A 17376-nucleotide genomic window follows, 5' to 3' on the forward strand; every position below is an offset into this window, starting at 1 on the left:
TAATGATCGACTTATGAGAATATTTTCACAACGGAATAAGAGAATTAAGGTAATTTTTAGGCCTCTTGAATCAACATGTGAAGAATCAAGGATCTTTAAGAATAGAAATAGCAGAAATTATTTGGACTACCTTACTTCTAGTCATGTTCATGGGAATGAGAAATGCAACCACCCCTGGAGAAAGAAATTGTTTTTGCTCCTTCCCCCACGACCCTTTGTGATAATTTTTCTTGGTAACTCTACCCTATTCTCCTTTACATCTTCCATTGCAGACAGTAAAAGCAATGGAGTGATATGAAGAGGAAATATATTATGGATATAGCCACATAGGATCAATTATATAACTTTCAGGGCCCAGTGGAAAATGAAAATGTGACGTCCTTATTCAAAAATTGTTAAGAAGATCAGGATGGTGACAGCACACTATTAAACCCAACACAAGACCCTTTTGAGTGCAGAGACCTGTGTGGTTGCACAGGTCACACACACATGAAACTGGCCCTGTGTCTACAAGTCCACCAAATCTTTCCAAACAAAGAAGCCATGCCAGGCCAACCTCGTGTTCCAGGATAGGATAGTCAAGTAGTAGCTAATTACAGTTCCTAATGCAATGAGATTTTTTTCGATTACCAATTCACTTTCAGCAAAATAGTAGCATACATTGTAAGATATGGCTGATGAGTGTCTCTTTCTCTACAACTGTGTGGTTAATAACTTTTTAGATGGTGCTTTCTGCCCTTAGAAACATGAGTTTGACTGGCCTCCCAAACTGCCAGTGGTGAGGCTCTCTTTCCATTCTCCCATCTGACCATCTGCTTGTTACCAACTGCAGGAACTAAACTGTTCAACCACAAGAGAATGACTCATGGGTGCTGGAGGGGGGAAAGTGCACTTTTGGAATCTGCAGTCCTTAAAACGCCAGCTGCTCGGTTTGGGATTACAACTCATTTGGCTATGAAATTCAGGGAAGACGTTTTCGTTTTTGGAAATCTGAATTTTACAGACTTCTAGAGGAAAACAAGGCATGCAGTGTGCTTTTTCTTAATTTTACCACAATTTTTTTAAAACACCAAATACATGTTTTTCCTACATCTTCACCCCCTGACGACCAAGAAAATCTCTTTCAAAGGATACTGTGTCACACTCCAGGAAGGGACACCATCTAGCTAAATGTCACCATAGAACACTCTCATTCGGGACGTCTAGGAATGAAAGAGATGGAAAATAAGCAAGATTAATACTAGACTCGCAGACTTCCCTGGTGGCACAGTGGTTAAGAGTCCGCCTGCCAATGCAGGGGACACGGGTTCGAGCCCTGGTCCGGAAAGATCCCACATGCAGCAGAGCAACTAAGCCCTTGCACCACAACTACTGAGCCTGCGCTCTAGAACCTGTGAGCCACAACTACTGGGCCCGCGCACCTAGAGCCCGTGCTCCGCAACAAGAGAGGCCACCACAGTGAGAAGCCCATGCACTGCAACAAAGAGTAGCCCCCGCTCACCACAACTAGAGAAAGCCTGCGCGCAGCAACGAAGACCCAATGCAGCCAAAAATTAATAAATAAACAAATCATTTGTTAAAAAAAATACTAGACTCAGGTTTCTGAAGGCAAAAAAAAAAAATCAGTATTCATCATCATTTATTAGACAGAAACACCCTGTGACAATTACTCTTCTGTTTTTCTTATGTATCTAGAGGAGCTGGGCAAAGGCCTCACATCTGGGATCTCAGATAGGGAAGCATAATGATGGGTTGGAGGAACGCCATCTACAAAGCATCCTCTCCATGCGTCTCCCTCCATGGATTTGATAGCACCCCCTTTACCACCGTGAGTTTTTCACTAAGGGAGCTGCGACTTAGCCTAGGGGCACTATGCCCTCTCTTCCCCAGAGTGACCTTCCTTTTTCTTACCACTCTCTGAGTCCACACCGGGATTCAATAGTTCACCCCACCTTTCTACTCTTATTGTATGTTACCTCTACCACAGATTTGCCATTTGTGTTTTAGTTTAAATATTTTGTATGATTATCCCTCGTCTCTGCAACTGGACTGGGAGTTTCTTGAGGGCAAACACCATGTATTTATTTTATTATTGTCTTCCCCACTGCACCTAGCATTGTGTCTGTTACTCAGAAGATGCTATGCAGCAATGTGTTGTTGATAGAATAATTGATTCTCCTGCCCCAACCCACAATTTTAAAACTAGGCAGTAAATAATCTTCACAGAGTATTTTAAGAAAACCAACTGGAATCATCCAATTAAAAAAATATTTTTCTTTTCATGCCAGGTCATAGATTCTAAACCCAAACTAACTTCTCTTGCCTCTTTAAGCTAATGACCTGTTGTTTAACCTTCACAAATTAATGGAATTGTGAGCTAATGACAGTTTATGCTACTGATTGCCTTTGAAGTGTTTATTTTTGTCATGTTCACTTCAGAAATGTCTCGCTTGTAAGTTTGACATGATTGATGCAGAATTCACTTTCTGCATCTAATGCTCTCCTCCATATACAGCTCCACTTTGTGGGATCTGTTAACAAGGAGATAATTAAATGTAAATAAGAGTCACAGGCTCTTCCTGCTCTGAAATGAAATACATATAAGACAGCAAGGAAATATGGGGGGAAAGGTGGGAGGGAGATCCACTACTCCCTTCCACCAGGGTGGTGCAGCTAAAAATTTCATGAATACTCCATCACCAAAAACTTCAGGAGGAAAACACCAAAGGAAAAAAAAAACCTCCCACCTTCTTTATGGGAACTGACCCAAGATAGAACACAAGAGCTCATTGGTTGACCAATGGCTGAAGGAGCCTGGATAGACCATAAATGGTCCCAGAAGAGAAACCAACAGCCAAAAGGGAGGATCGTTGCTTCCTGTAGTGGTTGTGGCTAAAGACCCAAAGAATCCAGGCCTTTAGAACCAATTTAGAGAGCATCTGGTCCAACTGATTATGTCTGAATATTCCTACTAAAACAAGTGTTCTGTGTTGGGCAGTGCCAAAAGAATCAACTTATCTACAGGAAAATATACAACATATTGCAGTGTAAGTGCACAGTAGTGTTTTACCCAGAAATGAATAAAGAAGGAAAAAAGATGGGTTTCTATATCCAGAACTTATGTGATTTGCAATTAAAGGGAAATTTCTAACTGGTAATACATTGTCTCCTTCCCAAATGTCAGTATGTCCAAAGCTGCATGACACTGCAACTTTTCCCAAATATCTGCGTATCCTAAGCACACTGTGTCAAGAAGCCTGATCCAGAGACTTGATTTATGTTAATGCCCGACAGACGATGTCTGGAAGGCATGCTGTCTACATGGACTATGCTCCGGCATTACCTTAGTCATCAATTCTAAGAGCATTAATGAGTACCATTCATCCCAATAATAGAAACCAAGGTCAGGGCCTCCTCCATGCTCTGTAATTCCATTAGCAATGCACAGAAAGCACTTAGGTCATAAGCTCTGTAGACCTCAGGACTGAGCAAACGGAGCTGCGTCTTGTTTTCGGAGAGAAACTTCTCTGAGCACACCCCTTGTCAATGATTTGTTGTACAGCAGCATTTGATGTACTTACACATGTAAGGGAAATGCTGGTAAAGGAAGGTGAGGCTGTCTTCAGCGGCCAAGAGTTTCAAATACTGTTTTTATTAACGTAAATGCCAATAGAAAACAATTTGAACAAAACCATTTCAAGCACTTCAATGACTGGATGTACATTTCTACATTGTGTACTCATTCAGATATTATGTAAGCCACTCCATCATTCCATGGGTCTGCCATAGAATTTATTTTAGTTTTCATTCTTTTATCTTGGTCTTTATTGATTTATTTTAGTTTTTATGCTACCTACCCTAATAAAGTGAAAATGGCCTTGAAACTAAGCGTTATCACTCTATGCAAATAATTCTATTTAGAATGAAACTTTCATCTTGAAATCGCAAGCAGCATGCTTCCTGAGCTAAGTCTCATCAGTCAGTCTTCACTGCTCATAATTCAAATTGCTTTCAACCTGCCACATATTAAAAAAAGAAGGAAGTAACCCCGAGATTTGAAGCCACAGGTGTGGGTTTGAATCCTGGCTTTGACATTTTTTTTTTCTCAACGGTTAAATAAACATGATTATTAAATTTTTACAGCTATTTCACATTGTAGCTGTAAGGAGTTAAAATAAGTTCCTAATACAGTCCCTGGATACTAACAAATAATAGCTTAGTGTGTGTGTGTCTGTGTGTGTCTGTGTGTGTACGAAATCTTGTTTTGAAATGTTTGAAGTTTCATGCCCAGTAAATTATAAATGATACACAGTAATGGAGGGAAGCAGAGGCATGAATAATTCAAAACAGCAAATCATCCATATATCATTTGCATGTGTTTTGAAATGTATTTTTTAATTTCATTTCAAATGTGAGTGTTTCTAATACCCAAAGAAATTACTTCAAAGGAACGACACTACGATGTGAAGTCCTCGCTAAATGGCATCTGAGGCGCCGTCCAGTTTCCCTGTTCTCTCCTCTCTGCCCTCTTCTCCTCATGCCTTGCCTGTCAAAAGACAGCAGCCACCTTCCCTGGTGGCGCAGTGGTTGAGAGTCCGCCTGCCGATGCAGGGGACGAGGGTTCGTGCCCCGGTCCGGGAAGATCCTACATGCCACGGAGCGGCTGGGCCCGTGAGCCATGGCCACTGAGCCTGCGCGTCCGGAGCCTGTGCTCTGCAACGGGAGAGGCCATAACAGTGAGAGGCCCGCGTACCGCAAAAAAAAAAAAAAAAAAAAAAAGACAGCTGCCACAAAGAAACCACTTTAAGCAAAGCTCCTGCCTTTCACTCTCCCCCAATCAGGGCCACTGGCGAAGCATTTAGATTCCCTCCTTAGAGGCAGCCTGCACTCACCAAATGAAAGCACTGGGCGCTCAGGGAGCACTCGAGTGGAGGGAGGGGATGGTGAGGGCGGGAGAGGCAGCACGGGGCTCTGCTTAAGAGCAAAGGCTGTGGAATCTGACAGTCTGGGATTCTAAACCCTGGCCAGCCTATGTGACCTTGGGCAAATTGCGGACTGTTTCATGCCTCAGTTTCCTCCACTGTAAACATGCAATGATAATGCTATCAGGTATCTCATATGGTTTGTTGAAGATCAAATTGTATTTATTTTAATGTAGTTATAATATTGTGTGTGTGTGTATAAGGCTCAATGTGGATAATGCATCATATACAGAAGAGATCTGTATTAGGCTGATTTCCCTTTGGATGATAAACTCTTACTTATAAGTTGGTGTTTTCCTACAGAGACCTGCAACACCTTTTTTGTGAAACCTGAGAAAAGCAAACAGGATTCTTGACCTCATCTAGTGTCTGTATTTTCCACAAAACGTATCTCTCTTTCCCAAATGAAGCTGTTTTAGCTGTTTTTACAGGTTTACCCCACGCAGACAGAATTCGAGCTGGTGCCTACGTACAAACACGCACACGTCAACAGTGATATCGGAAACACTTAAAAATAATCGTAATAAAAAGAATGAACGAAAAGTTAATCCTTAGCAATTCTTAATGCCAAGCACTGTTCTAGTCATTTTATGTATGATAACTCATTTACTTCTCAGAACCATCCTGTGAGGTCAACTATATTATTATCCCAATTTTACTGTTGAAATACAGAAACTCAGAGAGGTCATGTAGTTGTTCAAAGGTCGTCATAGGTAACAATATACGCATTATGACCCAGGAGATCATATCATTTATTGACTGTTCCAGGACACTCTTGAACATGAAAGGGGGCAAAAACAGGAACAAAAGTTCACTCTAATTACAGGTGAAGGCCAAACAGCTTGCAACACCCATATCATGTTATGCAATTAGTAAATGAATGAGTTCTTATTACATTTCTACTTGAGCAGTATATTGTCCTAAGACTGTCGGATGGTCATTAGTATGCTTTAAGTAAGGTGTTCTTAATTAAAGCCATCCATGCTTGTGGTAAATAAAACTGTGTTTGAGCTTGCAACATGATGAGTTTCACTTCAGAGATGCAGGCTCAGCCAATATTTTCATATGCTACCTGTAACCTTTCACAGCAGAAATATGATCAAGGTATTGGTTCATTAACTCTCTGATTGTCCTTCCATACCATGGCCATTAGCTGATGTTTTGCCTTTCACTGTAACACATACACAAGACTGAGGGTTTAAGGGACAGACATCCCTGGAGCATGATGAACGGTGGAGTGCATCTTTGCCTTTTTATGCAGATGAAGTCAGTCCCTGACTTCCACAGGGAGAGCAACAAGTCATTGACAGGCAATTTCCCCACTGGGGCTCCTGTCTTGAAGTAAAAAAGGAAAGAAAACAGCTTTCTATATGGTCAGCTTCTTGAGGGCACTTATAGGGACACTGTGCACTATTAATGTCCAACCCCAGGAATAGATAACCTGGTAGGAACTCAAACAATGACATTGAATACGAGTCAACCTGCTAGAAAATCTATATCCCCAAGAACCTGGCTCTCCCCACATATATGAATGAATAATGAAAAAGAAAATGAATTTTCATTGTTTTAAAGAGACATATAGGGCTTCCCTGGTGGTGCAGTGGTTGGGAGTCCGCCTGCCGATGCGGGGGACGCGGGTTCGTGCCCCGGTCCGGGAGGATCCCGCGTGCCGCGGAGAGGCTGGGCCTGTGAGCCATGGCCGCTGGGCCTGCGCGTCCGGAGCCTGTGCTCCGCAACGGGAGAGGCCACGACAGTGAGAGGCCCGCATACCGCAAAATAAATAAATAAATAAATAAATAAAATAAAGAGACATATACCATATTTCATCAATTGTAACACACATTTTTCATATTTTAATATTTCAAAAATTAGTATGATACGTCAAAGTGTCATTGTTTAATTGCCAGAGTAGGGTTTTTTTTCTATATTTCTTTCTTGTTGTCCATAAAAGAAAGGTATATCTTAGCATCGATGACATCTTAGATTTGATGACATATATTATCTACCAGATATTAGCAAGATCTCAGCACCACTTGCATTGAATCAGAAAGAAGAGGTAATAGTTGAAAACTGCATCAACCTTTAAACTACAGTTCAGTAGATAAGTAGGAAGTTGGTCATAACTTCTTCACCAGCTGGCTAATTCCCATATAAGTATTTTTCTCCCTTTCTTGTTTTCTCCTCTCAGTAAAACAGAAAAGGGTAGATATGAAGTTCCCAGCATTTATTATATTTTTCTGAACTGTATTGTTGTCCCTAGAGTATGAGCTCTTTGGACCCAGCGTTCTAAGTCTGTGGTTCTCAATTTTTTGTATGTATTAGAATCTCTTGAGGAGCTTCTTGAAAATCCATTGTCCTCCCCTCCTACATGAGCATTCTGATTTGCAAGGTCTAGGATAAGACCCAAAGAGCTGTATTTTTAATCCTAGGGTGATTCTGATGGCCCGTGTGTTTGGAATTAGCCCATCACTGCGAAGGACTTGAATTTAGAGACTGTGGTGTCAGGAGTATGCACAGAGCTGTATTTGATAGGGATGATTGTAATCTCAAGAGGCACATACACTGACAAAAGGAAGAATTCTGATATTGCATTTTTTCCTATGCGCTGATTACTCAAAGGTAAAACATGTCCTGGTAATGCTCCTGATACCTGTTTCTGTCGGGGATGTTTTTGTAGCTGTGCCACATAAAATCGGACGCATCATTGATGGGAGTCCTGCAGATCGCTGTGCAAAACTAAAAGTGGGAGACCGGATCTTAGCCGTGAACGGCCAGTCTATCATCAACATGCCTCACGCTGACATCGTGAAGCTCATCAAGGATGCAGGTCTTAGCGTCACCCTTCGCATCATTCCTCAGGAGGGTGAGTGCCCGCACGGGGGCCGTGGAGCCCACCTGGCTGTGGTCAGGGTGTCAGAAAGTCACAAGTTGTTCTTTCCATGTTTGCAAAACTTAACACCCTGTTGCAACCCATATCCTGTTTACTCAGTACCAGTTTCATTCAAAGATCAAGCTATGTGGTGTTGTGGATAACTAGTGTGAATCCCAAGGCCCTGGCTTATCCGGTCACTCCCTTTGGTCCCGGGAGTGCTGTTTTTTTTTTTTTGTTTGTTTTTGTTTTTTTTTGTTTTTTTTTTTTTTTTGCGGTATGTGGGCCTCTCACTGTTGTGGCCTCTCCCGTTGCGGAGCACAGGCTCCGGACACGCAGGCTCAATGGCCATGGCTCATGGGCCAAGCCGCTCCGCGGCATGTGGGATCCTCCCAGACCGGGGCACGAACCCGTGTCCCCTGCATCGGCAGGCGGACTCTCAACCACTGCGCCACCAGGGAAGCCCGGGAGTGCTGTTTTTATGGTTCTATGAAGCCAGAACCCATTCAACAGAGATGATAAAGTTACACATCTGACGGAAAAAAAAAATATTCCTGTGAACAGTTAAGCTCTGGAGGATTCTTCCAAGTCAGATCGATGTTGAAAAGCTTGAGGAAGTTGTGGTATAAAGAGAGCTCCTTTAGGAAATGTTGCAGCTGATAAGAATTGTAAATGCCCACTTAGCCTTTTGAATTCCTCTGTACAAGGACTCCCCCCTGAGGCTTGAGGAGTAGTGAGCATCACAACTCACAGCCATGCCTTAAGGGGCCGTGGAATTCTCTGAGCACCGATTCACCATCGGTTCACCATTTCCAGACACAGTGGGTTCATTACTAGCTGCTGGCTCATTAGTGACATTTGTGAATTCAGCCTCTGGAGCTCGCTGGTGAGTGGACCACAGTGCCCACATGGAGAAGAATGGGCTCACTCGCCTTTGTCCCCTCTGGTTTACTCGGTCTCCTCCTTTCCTCTGGGGACTATCTAACAAGCAGGGATCAACAGCCACCTGCCTTTAAATATAAAACAGTGATTCTCAGTGGAGGTGATTTTGGCCCCCCAAGGGGCATTTGGCAATGTCTGGAGACATTTTTGGTTGTCATGATCGGGCCAGTGGTGCTACTGGTGTCTAGTGGGTAGAGGACAAGGATGCTGCTCTGTAAACATCCTACAGAGCCTAGGACCACCCACCACAGCAGGAATTATCTGGCCCCAAGTGTCCGTGGTGCCAAGGTTGAGAAACCCTGATGATACAAGTGGAGAAGAAATTTTAAAATTTAGGGTGAGAGCAAAGAAAGGGGAGAGTGATTTATAAGGGAATGCTAATAGATCACTTCTTTTTGGTCACCCAGCCAAAAAAAAAAAAGACCATTTTTAACTTGCTATCTGCAGGCAACAGTATGTATAAAATATTCAACAGAAGTTAACTCTAAGCAAAATTGGTCACAAAAGACTGGCTTCTCCCTTTTCCCAGTATGAAATATGTCTGTCCTGCTCTTATTCCAACATGGAGAGATAACTTCAGTTGAAAATTTGATGCTAAACAAGAAAGACCAAGAAGCAGTTTTAACAGAGAACAACTTATGAACCTTCCTCTGTCCAATGTTCTTTTTTCTTTCCGGAGAACCATGGAGTCCAGAGGATTATTAGACAATAAGACAAACAAGGAACTGAAGAAAGGATTGTGAAAAGCACTTACTTTTCTGATGGTTAATTCCTTATCCAAACTTTGGAATACTGGTAGGACTTCTCATCACAACCAAAAAGTAGTGGCTAAAACACTTTTCTTGCAGCAAGTAATGCTGGAACAAATAGAATATATTTTAGAGCTTACTCCTTTGAATGATTTTTCATCGTTTTAATAAGTTTTTCATGGTAATCTTTTCTTCTGACAAAATGACGAGAGATTCTGTTCATAACCTTGTTCAGCACCCTCATGGTTAATGGAAGAATACTCATTCCGGGAGTGGTCTTAGAACTTGCTAAGTCTAAGCCGTTATCTTAAAGCCTAACAGAAACTAGAAGAACCAAAGCCCTGAGTCATGTGACAAAGCAGAGGAACCAACTCTGGCCACCTGTTGCCCTTTATCAGATGCCAACCTGGGGCTTCCCTGGTGGCGCAGTGGTTGAGAGTCCGCCTGCCGATGCAGGGGACACGGGTTCGTGCCCCGGCCCTGGAAGATCCCACGTGCCGTGGAGCGGCCAGGCCCGTGAGCCATGGCCGCTGAGCCTGCGCGTCCGGAGACTGGGCTCCGCAATGGGAGAGGCCACAACAGTGAGAGGCCCGCGTACTGCAAAAAAAAAAAAATGCCAACCTGACTGCATTTGCCTCTTTGGTTTCCCACTGCAGAGCTCAACAGCCCAGCCTCAGCGCCCAGCTCAGAGAAGCACAGCCCCCTGGCCCAGCAGCACAGCCCCCTGGCCCAGCCCAGCCCGGCCACCCCCAACAGTCCTGTCGCCCAGCCAGCTCCTCCTCAGCCGCTTCAGCTGCAAGGACATGAAAACAGGTAAAGTCTCCTCTGGCTTTTCTGCTGCTGAGTAGTGAGGGACGTGGAGGGAGAGAGAGTTTGGGACAGAGGACAGGTCACAGGCAGGAGAGAGATTTGCATAATGTAGAAATCACCGTGTACACCTTTGTGTGATTTTGAGATTGTATGTATGTTGTAAACGTAGTTTCATTAGCAAATACAGGTGTCTATCCTTCACAGTAAGAGAAGCTTTCCTGAGGAAATGATGCATCATTGCAGATGAGTAGGGTTTACCTAGCTGTAGAGCACATTAAAGAGGGTCCAGACGGAGTCATAGATACAATATACAGTATCATATACAAAGGCCCTTTGGCAGGAGGGAGTATGCAAGCACGAAGGAGGGAAATAAGGCCAGTGTAGTGGGGGCAGACGGGCAGGAGCATGGTTTGAGATGAAACCAGGGAGGCTGGCTGGTGGGGAACTGCCCTAAAGGGTCTCATAGGTTTGTTAAAGATTTTGATCTTTATCGTACGTGTTGTGAGAGGTCATTGGAGGGTTTTAAGCTGAGGACTGACATCCTTGGAGTAGCTTTTCAAGATCTCTCAGTTGGCCCCGTAGAGAGCACACTGGAGGCTGATCAGAATGAATGAAGTTAGAAGTGGCCACCGTGGCCACCGAGCCATGCACGTGATGGCTCGGAGGATAACGGTGGTGTGGAGGTGGGAAACGTTGAAGGATTTGTGAGCATGAATGTAAGTTAGTATTTTTACTGCATTTCACCTTATATCCACCTGCCCACGGTCTCATGAGATTCTTCCATTTCACATCACGAACTAATGTGATCAGGCCTTGTGAACTTGCAGAATAAAAGGTTGCCATAGGGAAACAACACTGTCTTCTTATTGAGACGTGTGTGTAACGGGGAGCCTGGGTTAGGTTGCGCCAGTAAAGAAAGAGATGAAGACATGTTCCCATGTTGGTTTTGCCCTTTCGAAGGAAAAAATAGAACAATCCACGGGAACATCTCTGAAAACAAAACCCTCACTGGTCCTTTCCGTGATTCTAACGTTTTCTGAACATCTGCTACCCATCTCCTGCCTCCCTGTTGGGGAAGATGAAGTGAGACCCAGTTTTTGAGTCCCAGAACTTTCTAGATTTTCCACTCACAATGTTGCAAAGCCAATGCTTGCCCTGTGCCAGAAGTGTTCTTTCCATGAAGCCCTGTTCTATTCTGATTTCTCCCATTTGCTTTCATAGAAACATAAATATCTATTGTCCTCAGCTGTTTATGGTTTTAATATAGTCCAGGGAAGAAAAACGACTAAGCCCCATAAGGTAAATGATACAGAGGCAAGAATTTTTATTTTTATTTTTTTTTGCGGTACGCGGGCCTCTCACCGTCGTGGCCTCTCCCGTTGCGGAGCACAGGCTCCGGACGCGCAGGCTCAGCGGCCACGGCTCACGGGCCCAGCCGCTCCGCAGCATGTGGGATCCTCCCGGACCGGGGCACAAACCCGTGTGCCCTGCATTGGCAGGCAGATTCTTAACCACTGCGCCACCAGGGAAGCCCAGAGGCAAGAATTTGACAGTCCAGAAGAGGAGTATGTCCTGGGTGCCTCAGTAATAAGGCCCAGATGTGTTTGCTTTCACCATGTGTTGTTTGGACACATTGCACTGGGTTTCCCTGGGATTCACTTTAGATTTAGGAGGAAGCACCTGAGCGCTCCAGCAGTCCCCGAGCCAGCTTCAGACGCTTCCACTTGGCTCTGCCACTGTCAGTTAAACCTCCCAGCCACGACTGCGTCTTCCCTTTCCAGAGTTAAACTTTCCTGAAATTGGACTCTTGCTTCTGGCCTGTGGGTGGGTAATCTCATCCCTAGTGTGTTATAGTTCAGTGGGGAGAATGACAAATGGGCAAGGCCACTCTCCTGTCCCCATCGGCTACTAGTTACAACCGGGGCCTCAGCCCCTGTCAAAGAAGCAACAGCCTCTGGATGGTTTTGTTTTTGTCTTTGTCTTTGTTTTTGTTTTGCCTGACTGTGGGATAAAATATTTCCTGACTCTGGGATTAACAGATTGACCTGGTCCAAATTTCTATAAATTACCAACAAATTTACCCAGAGTTCTTAGCTATTTTTGCTTCAGTAATATTAAATGCCTGGAAAGTGCCCACTCCTGTTCTAGGGTCCTTTCCTGGCACTGAGGTTTCCTGGCTTTGCTGTTTGATTGTTAGTAGGTGGCTCTTTTCCAAATGAATGAAGAGATTCCATAATCTTACAGATACTAGAACCATTTTTCTAGCTGCATTTAAAAAATGATCATGGTATCAGAGAGAAACTCTTTGCCTTTTTCTAGATCAGGCTACATACAGATGTCTCCAAGACAACTTGTAGGCCAAGCACACAGTATGAATTTCCTATTAATTCATTTGTACAAGAAGTGCCCACCTACATGTCAAATTGAGCCAGTTTCCATGTTAAAGTGAGATAAAATAAAGTGACAATCTGCTCGCAAATTTTTATCTTATGAGTTAGGAGAAGTGAATATTTTATCCTGTCTTATTTACTCTTGAATTGGCTTCCTCCTGACACTCTGCACACCTCTACTTGTTTCTCTGTCTCATAACATCCTTTTGGTGCGTGCTCAGGAAACAAAATAATTTTAATATGAACATAAGCAAAATCCTGTTCAAGGAAAAGCATTTTTTGAAAACAACAAACAGCCCTTGTGTAATATATTCAGAAACTAAGTATAAATAGCAGAGATCACCTTCCCAGCAAAGGCAATCATTATTTACTTCTTTTAAATAGCAAGATTAGTGGAAAGCATTGGAAATTGACTTCTTTCATAGACTTTGTGCACTAAGATGCTGCAGGCTGGAAGCAATTCTTTTTTTTTTTTTTTTTTTTTTTTTTTTGCGGTACGCGGGCCTCTCACTGTCGCGGCCTCTCCCGTTGCAAAGCACAGGCTCCGGACGCGCAGGCTCAGCGGCCATGGCTCACGGGCCCAGCCACTCCGCGGCATGTGGGATCCTCCCGGACCGGGGCACGAACCCCTGTCCCCTGCATTGGCAGGCGGACTCTCAACCACTGCGCCACCAGGGAAGCCCTGGAAGCAATTCTTGAAAGGCCCACATGAGGCAAAAGCCCACCGTAAGATCCCCTACCACATGGGCAGCATTTTTTGATTCTGGAACTTATTCATACCATAAAATTCTGCTAGAATTTACCATTAGCAGTCTGGTTTTATCATCTCTAAAGTCTCTTTAATAGCGAATTAATAGCTACAAAGAGTTATACTGATATACAACCTACGAACCTTTCATAAGTAAAGGAACTTTTAAGAGGCTGTTTGTTTGTTTTTAATGATCCTGAGTTCTCCTTAAAATAAAGTGTTTCACAAATTCAGAGTAACAACTTTTGCCCTAACTAGTGTATCATTCATTTAAAAGTTAACAACACTCATAAAAATTAAGTATATTTTCCTTATTAAAGAATTCTTCTTCAACATAAAATCCTGCATGTGGCACTGTTGAATGAAATGGGAATGCTCAGAGACAGGCTTGGATGGTTGCTGTTACAAGTTCTAACTGTCCCTGTTTCTAAGGCTCTGGGGAGACTCTTAACATCTCACCCTCTTCTGCTATACCTCATGACACATCTGGTTGGAAACAAAGCTCATAATGGATATTCCATACCAATACCACAGAGATAATGAAAATAAAGTGACTGTGCTATAACTTAAAACAATGTGACATCTAAACCACCAAGCACATGATTTCTAAAAAGGAACCGACACACACCAACAAATGTCACCCAGTACAATTCCTTTTATTTAATTCATGCGTTTGCCTAGTTAAGCATCTTATTCAAAGCGTATTTTAAATAATTCTATTCTCAGAATGCACACTCTCAGTAGGTGAGTGGACAGCTTGCTGAGGTATAAAGCAAAGCCTAAATTATGCATCTCACAAAAGGAATGTGTCACTTCTGCAAGTTAAGTAACAAATGGGAACTACTCAAAGCGTTATTAAAATAACTGCATTTCTAACCCCCTTTCAAAACCCCAAATAAACACATCTATTGCCATACACTATCAGTGTGTGAATGTGTTTTTCTAATCGACCTGTATCCCTAAGTAGCTCATTATATGGAGTGTTGTCATGGCAACAGGCAATGAACTACAGAGTTAAGTGGCCTCTATATTATGGTGATAATTTTTTCAGTTTATCTTATTAATGATCCCATAATGGTAGGTATTGGCTACTTTAGCCCTTTTTTGGCCCTGGAAGCCCCTCAGTTTAGAGCAATTTGGATTCACAGAACAGAACTAAACAATTAGTTTTGGTCTCTGTATGTATTAATAACTAGAAACGAAATAATATCTAGAAACAAGAATAAGACAAGTGTTAGACATAAACACTTTTGCCTTTCCTTCTGTCTAATGACCATGATAGTATCTGATACTAAGCCCGAGAGTTACGGTCTAGTATTTAAACCTCTGTGTGATATGTTTCTACTTTTAGCAATGACCCAGTGACTTTCTGCTTGATTTGTAGTTGGTGATTATACCTTACTTTCACTCCTTTAACCTCTGTATGACATTCAAAAAGCCCCAAGCTAACAGGTTAAAACAGCCTTTAGTTAGGTATTCATAGAGTATTTAGAGATCACTTCAATCCTGTTTTCATGAAGTAACGGATGCTGTGTGTGTGTCAGAGAGAGAGAGAGAAATTGAGACAGTTGGTTTACTGATATTAAGACAGACTGTTGTTTGGGGATGTACGGTTAAGTGTGTGAGTCCCTAGATTTGCTGCAGTTGCACAGTTTTTAAATAGTAGAGTCAAAGAAGGTTATCCGTAAGTCCTTTTCCACAAAGTTCTAAGTGACCATCACTTTTACCTTGATTTCTTAAGGAGCCAACTGAAAAGTATACCGTATGGCATTTGTCAGAGATTTTAAAATAATACTTATCATTTATTGAATCTTCTCATAATCCTGAACATGAAAAGGACCAACAAGAGGTGTGGCCTCTCCATGCCTGGAGGTCCTGAAGTCGTTCTAATCTCCTTAGAATGCTGAGATACCAAAGCAAGTACCATTTCCATTCATTTAGTTACAGGTCAGAAGTAAAAGCAAGGCAAGATGTGAAACCAGATATCCGACAGCCTCCGTTCACGGACTACAGGCAGCCCCCACTGGACTACCGGCAGCCCCCAGGAGGGGACTATCTGCAAGCCCCGCCCTTGGACTACAGGCAGCCCTCCCCTGACACCAGACAGTTCCCTCTGTCAGACTACAGGCAGCCCCAGGTACCTCAAAGATCCCGTTGCATTTATTTCATTTTTCCAATCAGCAGACCTGTCATTCATACACACACACAACTCTGGTGCATTTATTTATGGTGCTCCACAGCAGTGAATGAGAAAATTCAAAGGAGAGGTAATATCACTCAGGCCTATATGCAATAGTTACATGTTTGCCCAGTAAACAGATGAGTACTGAAGGATGCGTACCAAAGTAAACAAGCTACCCAGCAATTCTTTTAATGACTGAGGAAACTGTGTTCCGATCTGCTCAGGCCTTTGGAATCTTGTCTTGCATTTTGCTAGATGGTGAAATCACATTACTCCTCACGATATCGTGTCAGTTGGAACACGCTAACTATGCGAGAGAAGAACAGAGGGACAGTCCGGGGAAGCATCTCTGATATTAAACAATTGTTGATTCTATCTTCTCCCCAACCCCAAAGGATTTTGATTATTTCACTGTGGACATGGAGAAAGGAGCCAAAGGATTTGGATTCAGTATTCGTGGAGGAAGGGAATACAAAATGGATCTGTACGTGTTGAGATTGGCAGAAGACGGGCCAGCAATAAGAAACGGAAGGATGAGGGTAAGAGTGTTCTCTTTTTATAGAATTGCTTAATTCTGAAAGAAGCGCTCCTTGTGGTGTTTTCTAAAGGTTCGCCCAAACATTGTTTAAGAATGATCTCTTGTTTTCCTTCTTATGGCTTCTAATTGAAAACTCTCAAGATGGTGTTTATATATATATATATATATATATATATGTTTCTCTAAAGAACAAACTAAAGAAAACAAAGTAATCTAAGAAATAGCTTGAAATGGAAACATGGCTCCATAATTTTTTGCGTGGTTTGAGGATTCAGTTTTTATCTGAGATTGAATCTTTTGAAATTTATTTTTAGTGTCATGCTTTTTTCTTCACATGCTTTTTTCTTCTTTTGTGTTTCTTTGGGACTACTTCTTTGGAGTTGACTGGCTTGGGCTTTGACGTTGGGCAGAAAGAAGCAGGAGAAAGGGGAATGAGGCTTCTTGGATACACGTTGTCCTTAAAGATGGTAGCAGTCAAACATTTTCCAATTCGAGTTTAAGCTGAGGGTGGATTTTTAATGTAATAGTTACTTTGAGGCACCTGGTGGATGCATAACTGATTCTTCCTCTCAAGGTACAAAACAAAACTTGCTAACGATACAGAACACTAGTCAGTCTCTCTCTATAAAATGTCATCTAGTAAGCACATAGAAAAGGTTAGTTATTAGAAATAAAATCTAGAATGATTCTTCTCCTCCCTCCTTGCTCTTTAAGTTAATACAGAAAAGCTGTGGTTCTCGGGTTCTAGAGCTTCAGATTCTTGGGCTGAGTTTCACCAACCGACTGCTCCTGTCAGTGGAATGGAACTGACATTCCTACCACCCAGTCTGCCATTTCTATAGTCTCATTTCCGAGTCAGTGAATCATCCATGGTGCAAAAGTAGAAAGTGTACATGTGTCTCTTTTTCTCCATGCCTGTACAATCCCTTGACAACTGGGAAGTATCCAAGTTGGAATCTGAACCCAGGCAAGGCTGACTCAGGAGAATGACAGTCCCCACCTTGATCCAACACCAGTCTCCTCTTACCCCTTCTGCATGTGGTTTTAGAATCAGTCTCTGCATGGTTTCTTGCCTCCCCGTTCCCACTTTGTTAACAATGCTGCAAAGCCAACTCACAAGTGGTTCGATAGAACAAAATTAATCTTTGTGGTGCAGTGGAAAACAG

The 17376-nt window shown here is 42.7% G+C and overlaps 1 protein-coding gene across 3 annotated transcripts in view; it reads left to right on the forward strand.

Annotated features, from left to right (window-relative positions):
• The window catches only part of MAGI2 (membrane associated guanylate kinase, WW and PDZ domain containing 2), a gene marked incomplete at both ends in the record, with an annotated part of 1325315 nt that overhangs the window by 1213967 nt on the left and 93972 nt on the right, over positions 1 to 17376 (forward strand). For all 3 annotated transcript variants that reach the window (XM_079710838.1, XM_079710839.1, XM_079710840.1), the window contains 4 exons: positions 7660 to 7845; positions 10199 to 10355; positions 15432 to 15627; positions 16068 to 16211. In XM_079710838.1, coding sequence (XP_079566964.1) covers positions 7660 to 7845; positions 10199 to 10355; positions 15432 to 15627; positions 16068 to 16211 — 683 coding nt within the window. The remainder of the gene's footprint in view (positions 1 to 7659; positions 7846 to 10198; positions 10356 to 15431; positions 15628 to 16067; positions 16212 to 17376) is intronic.

The sequence above is a fragment of the Hyperoodon ampullatus genome (genome assembly GCF_949752795.1).
Source record: "Hyperoodon ampullatus genome assembly, chromosome: 9".
In the NCBI taxonomy this organism is placed as follows: Eukaryota; Metazoa; Chordata; class Mammalia; order Artiodactyla; family Ziphiidae; genus Hyperoodon; species Hyperoodon ampullatus.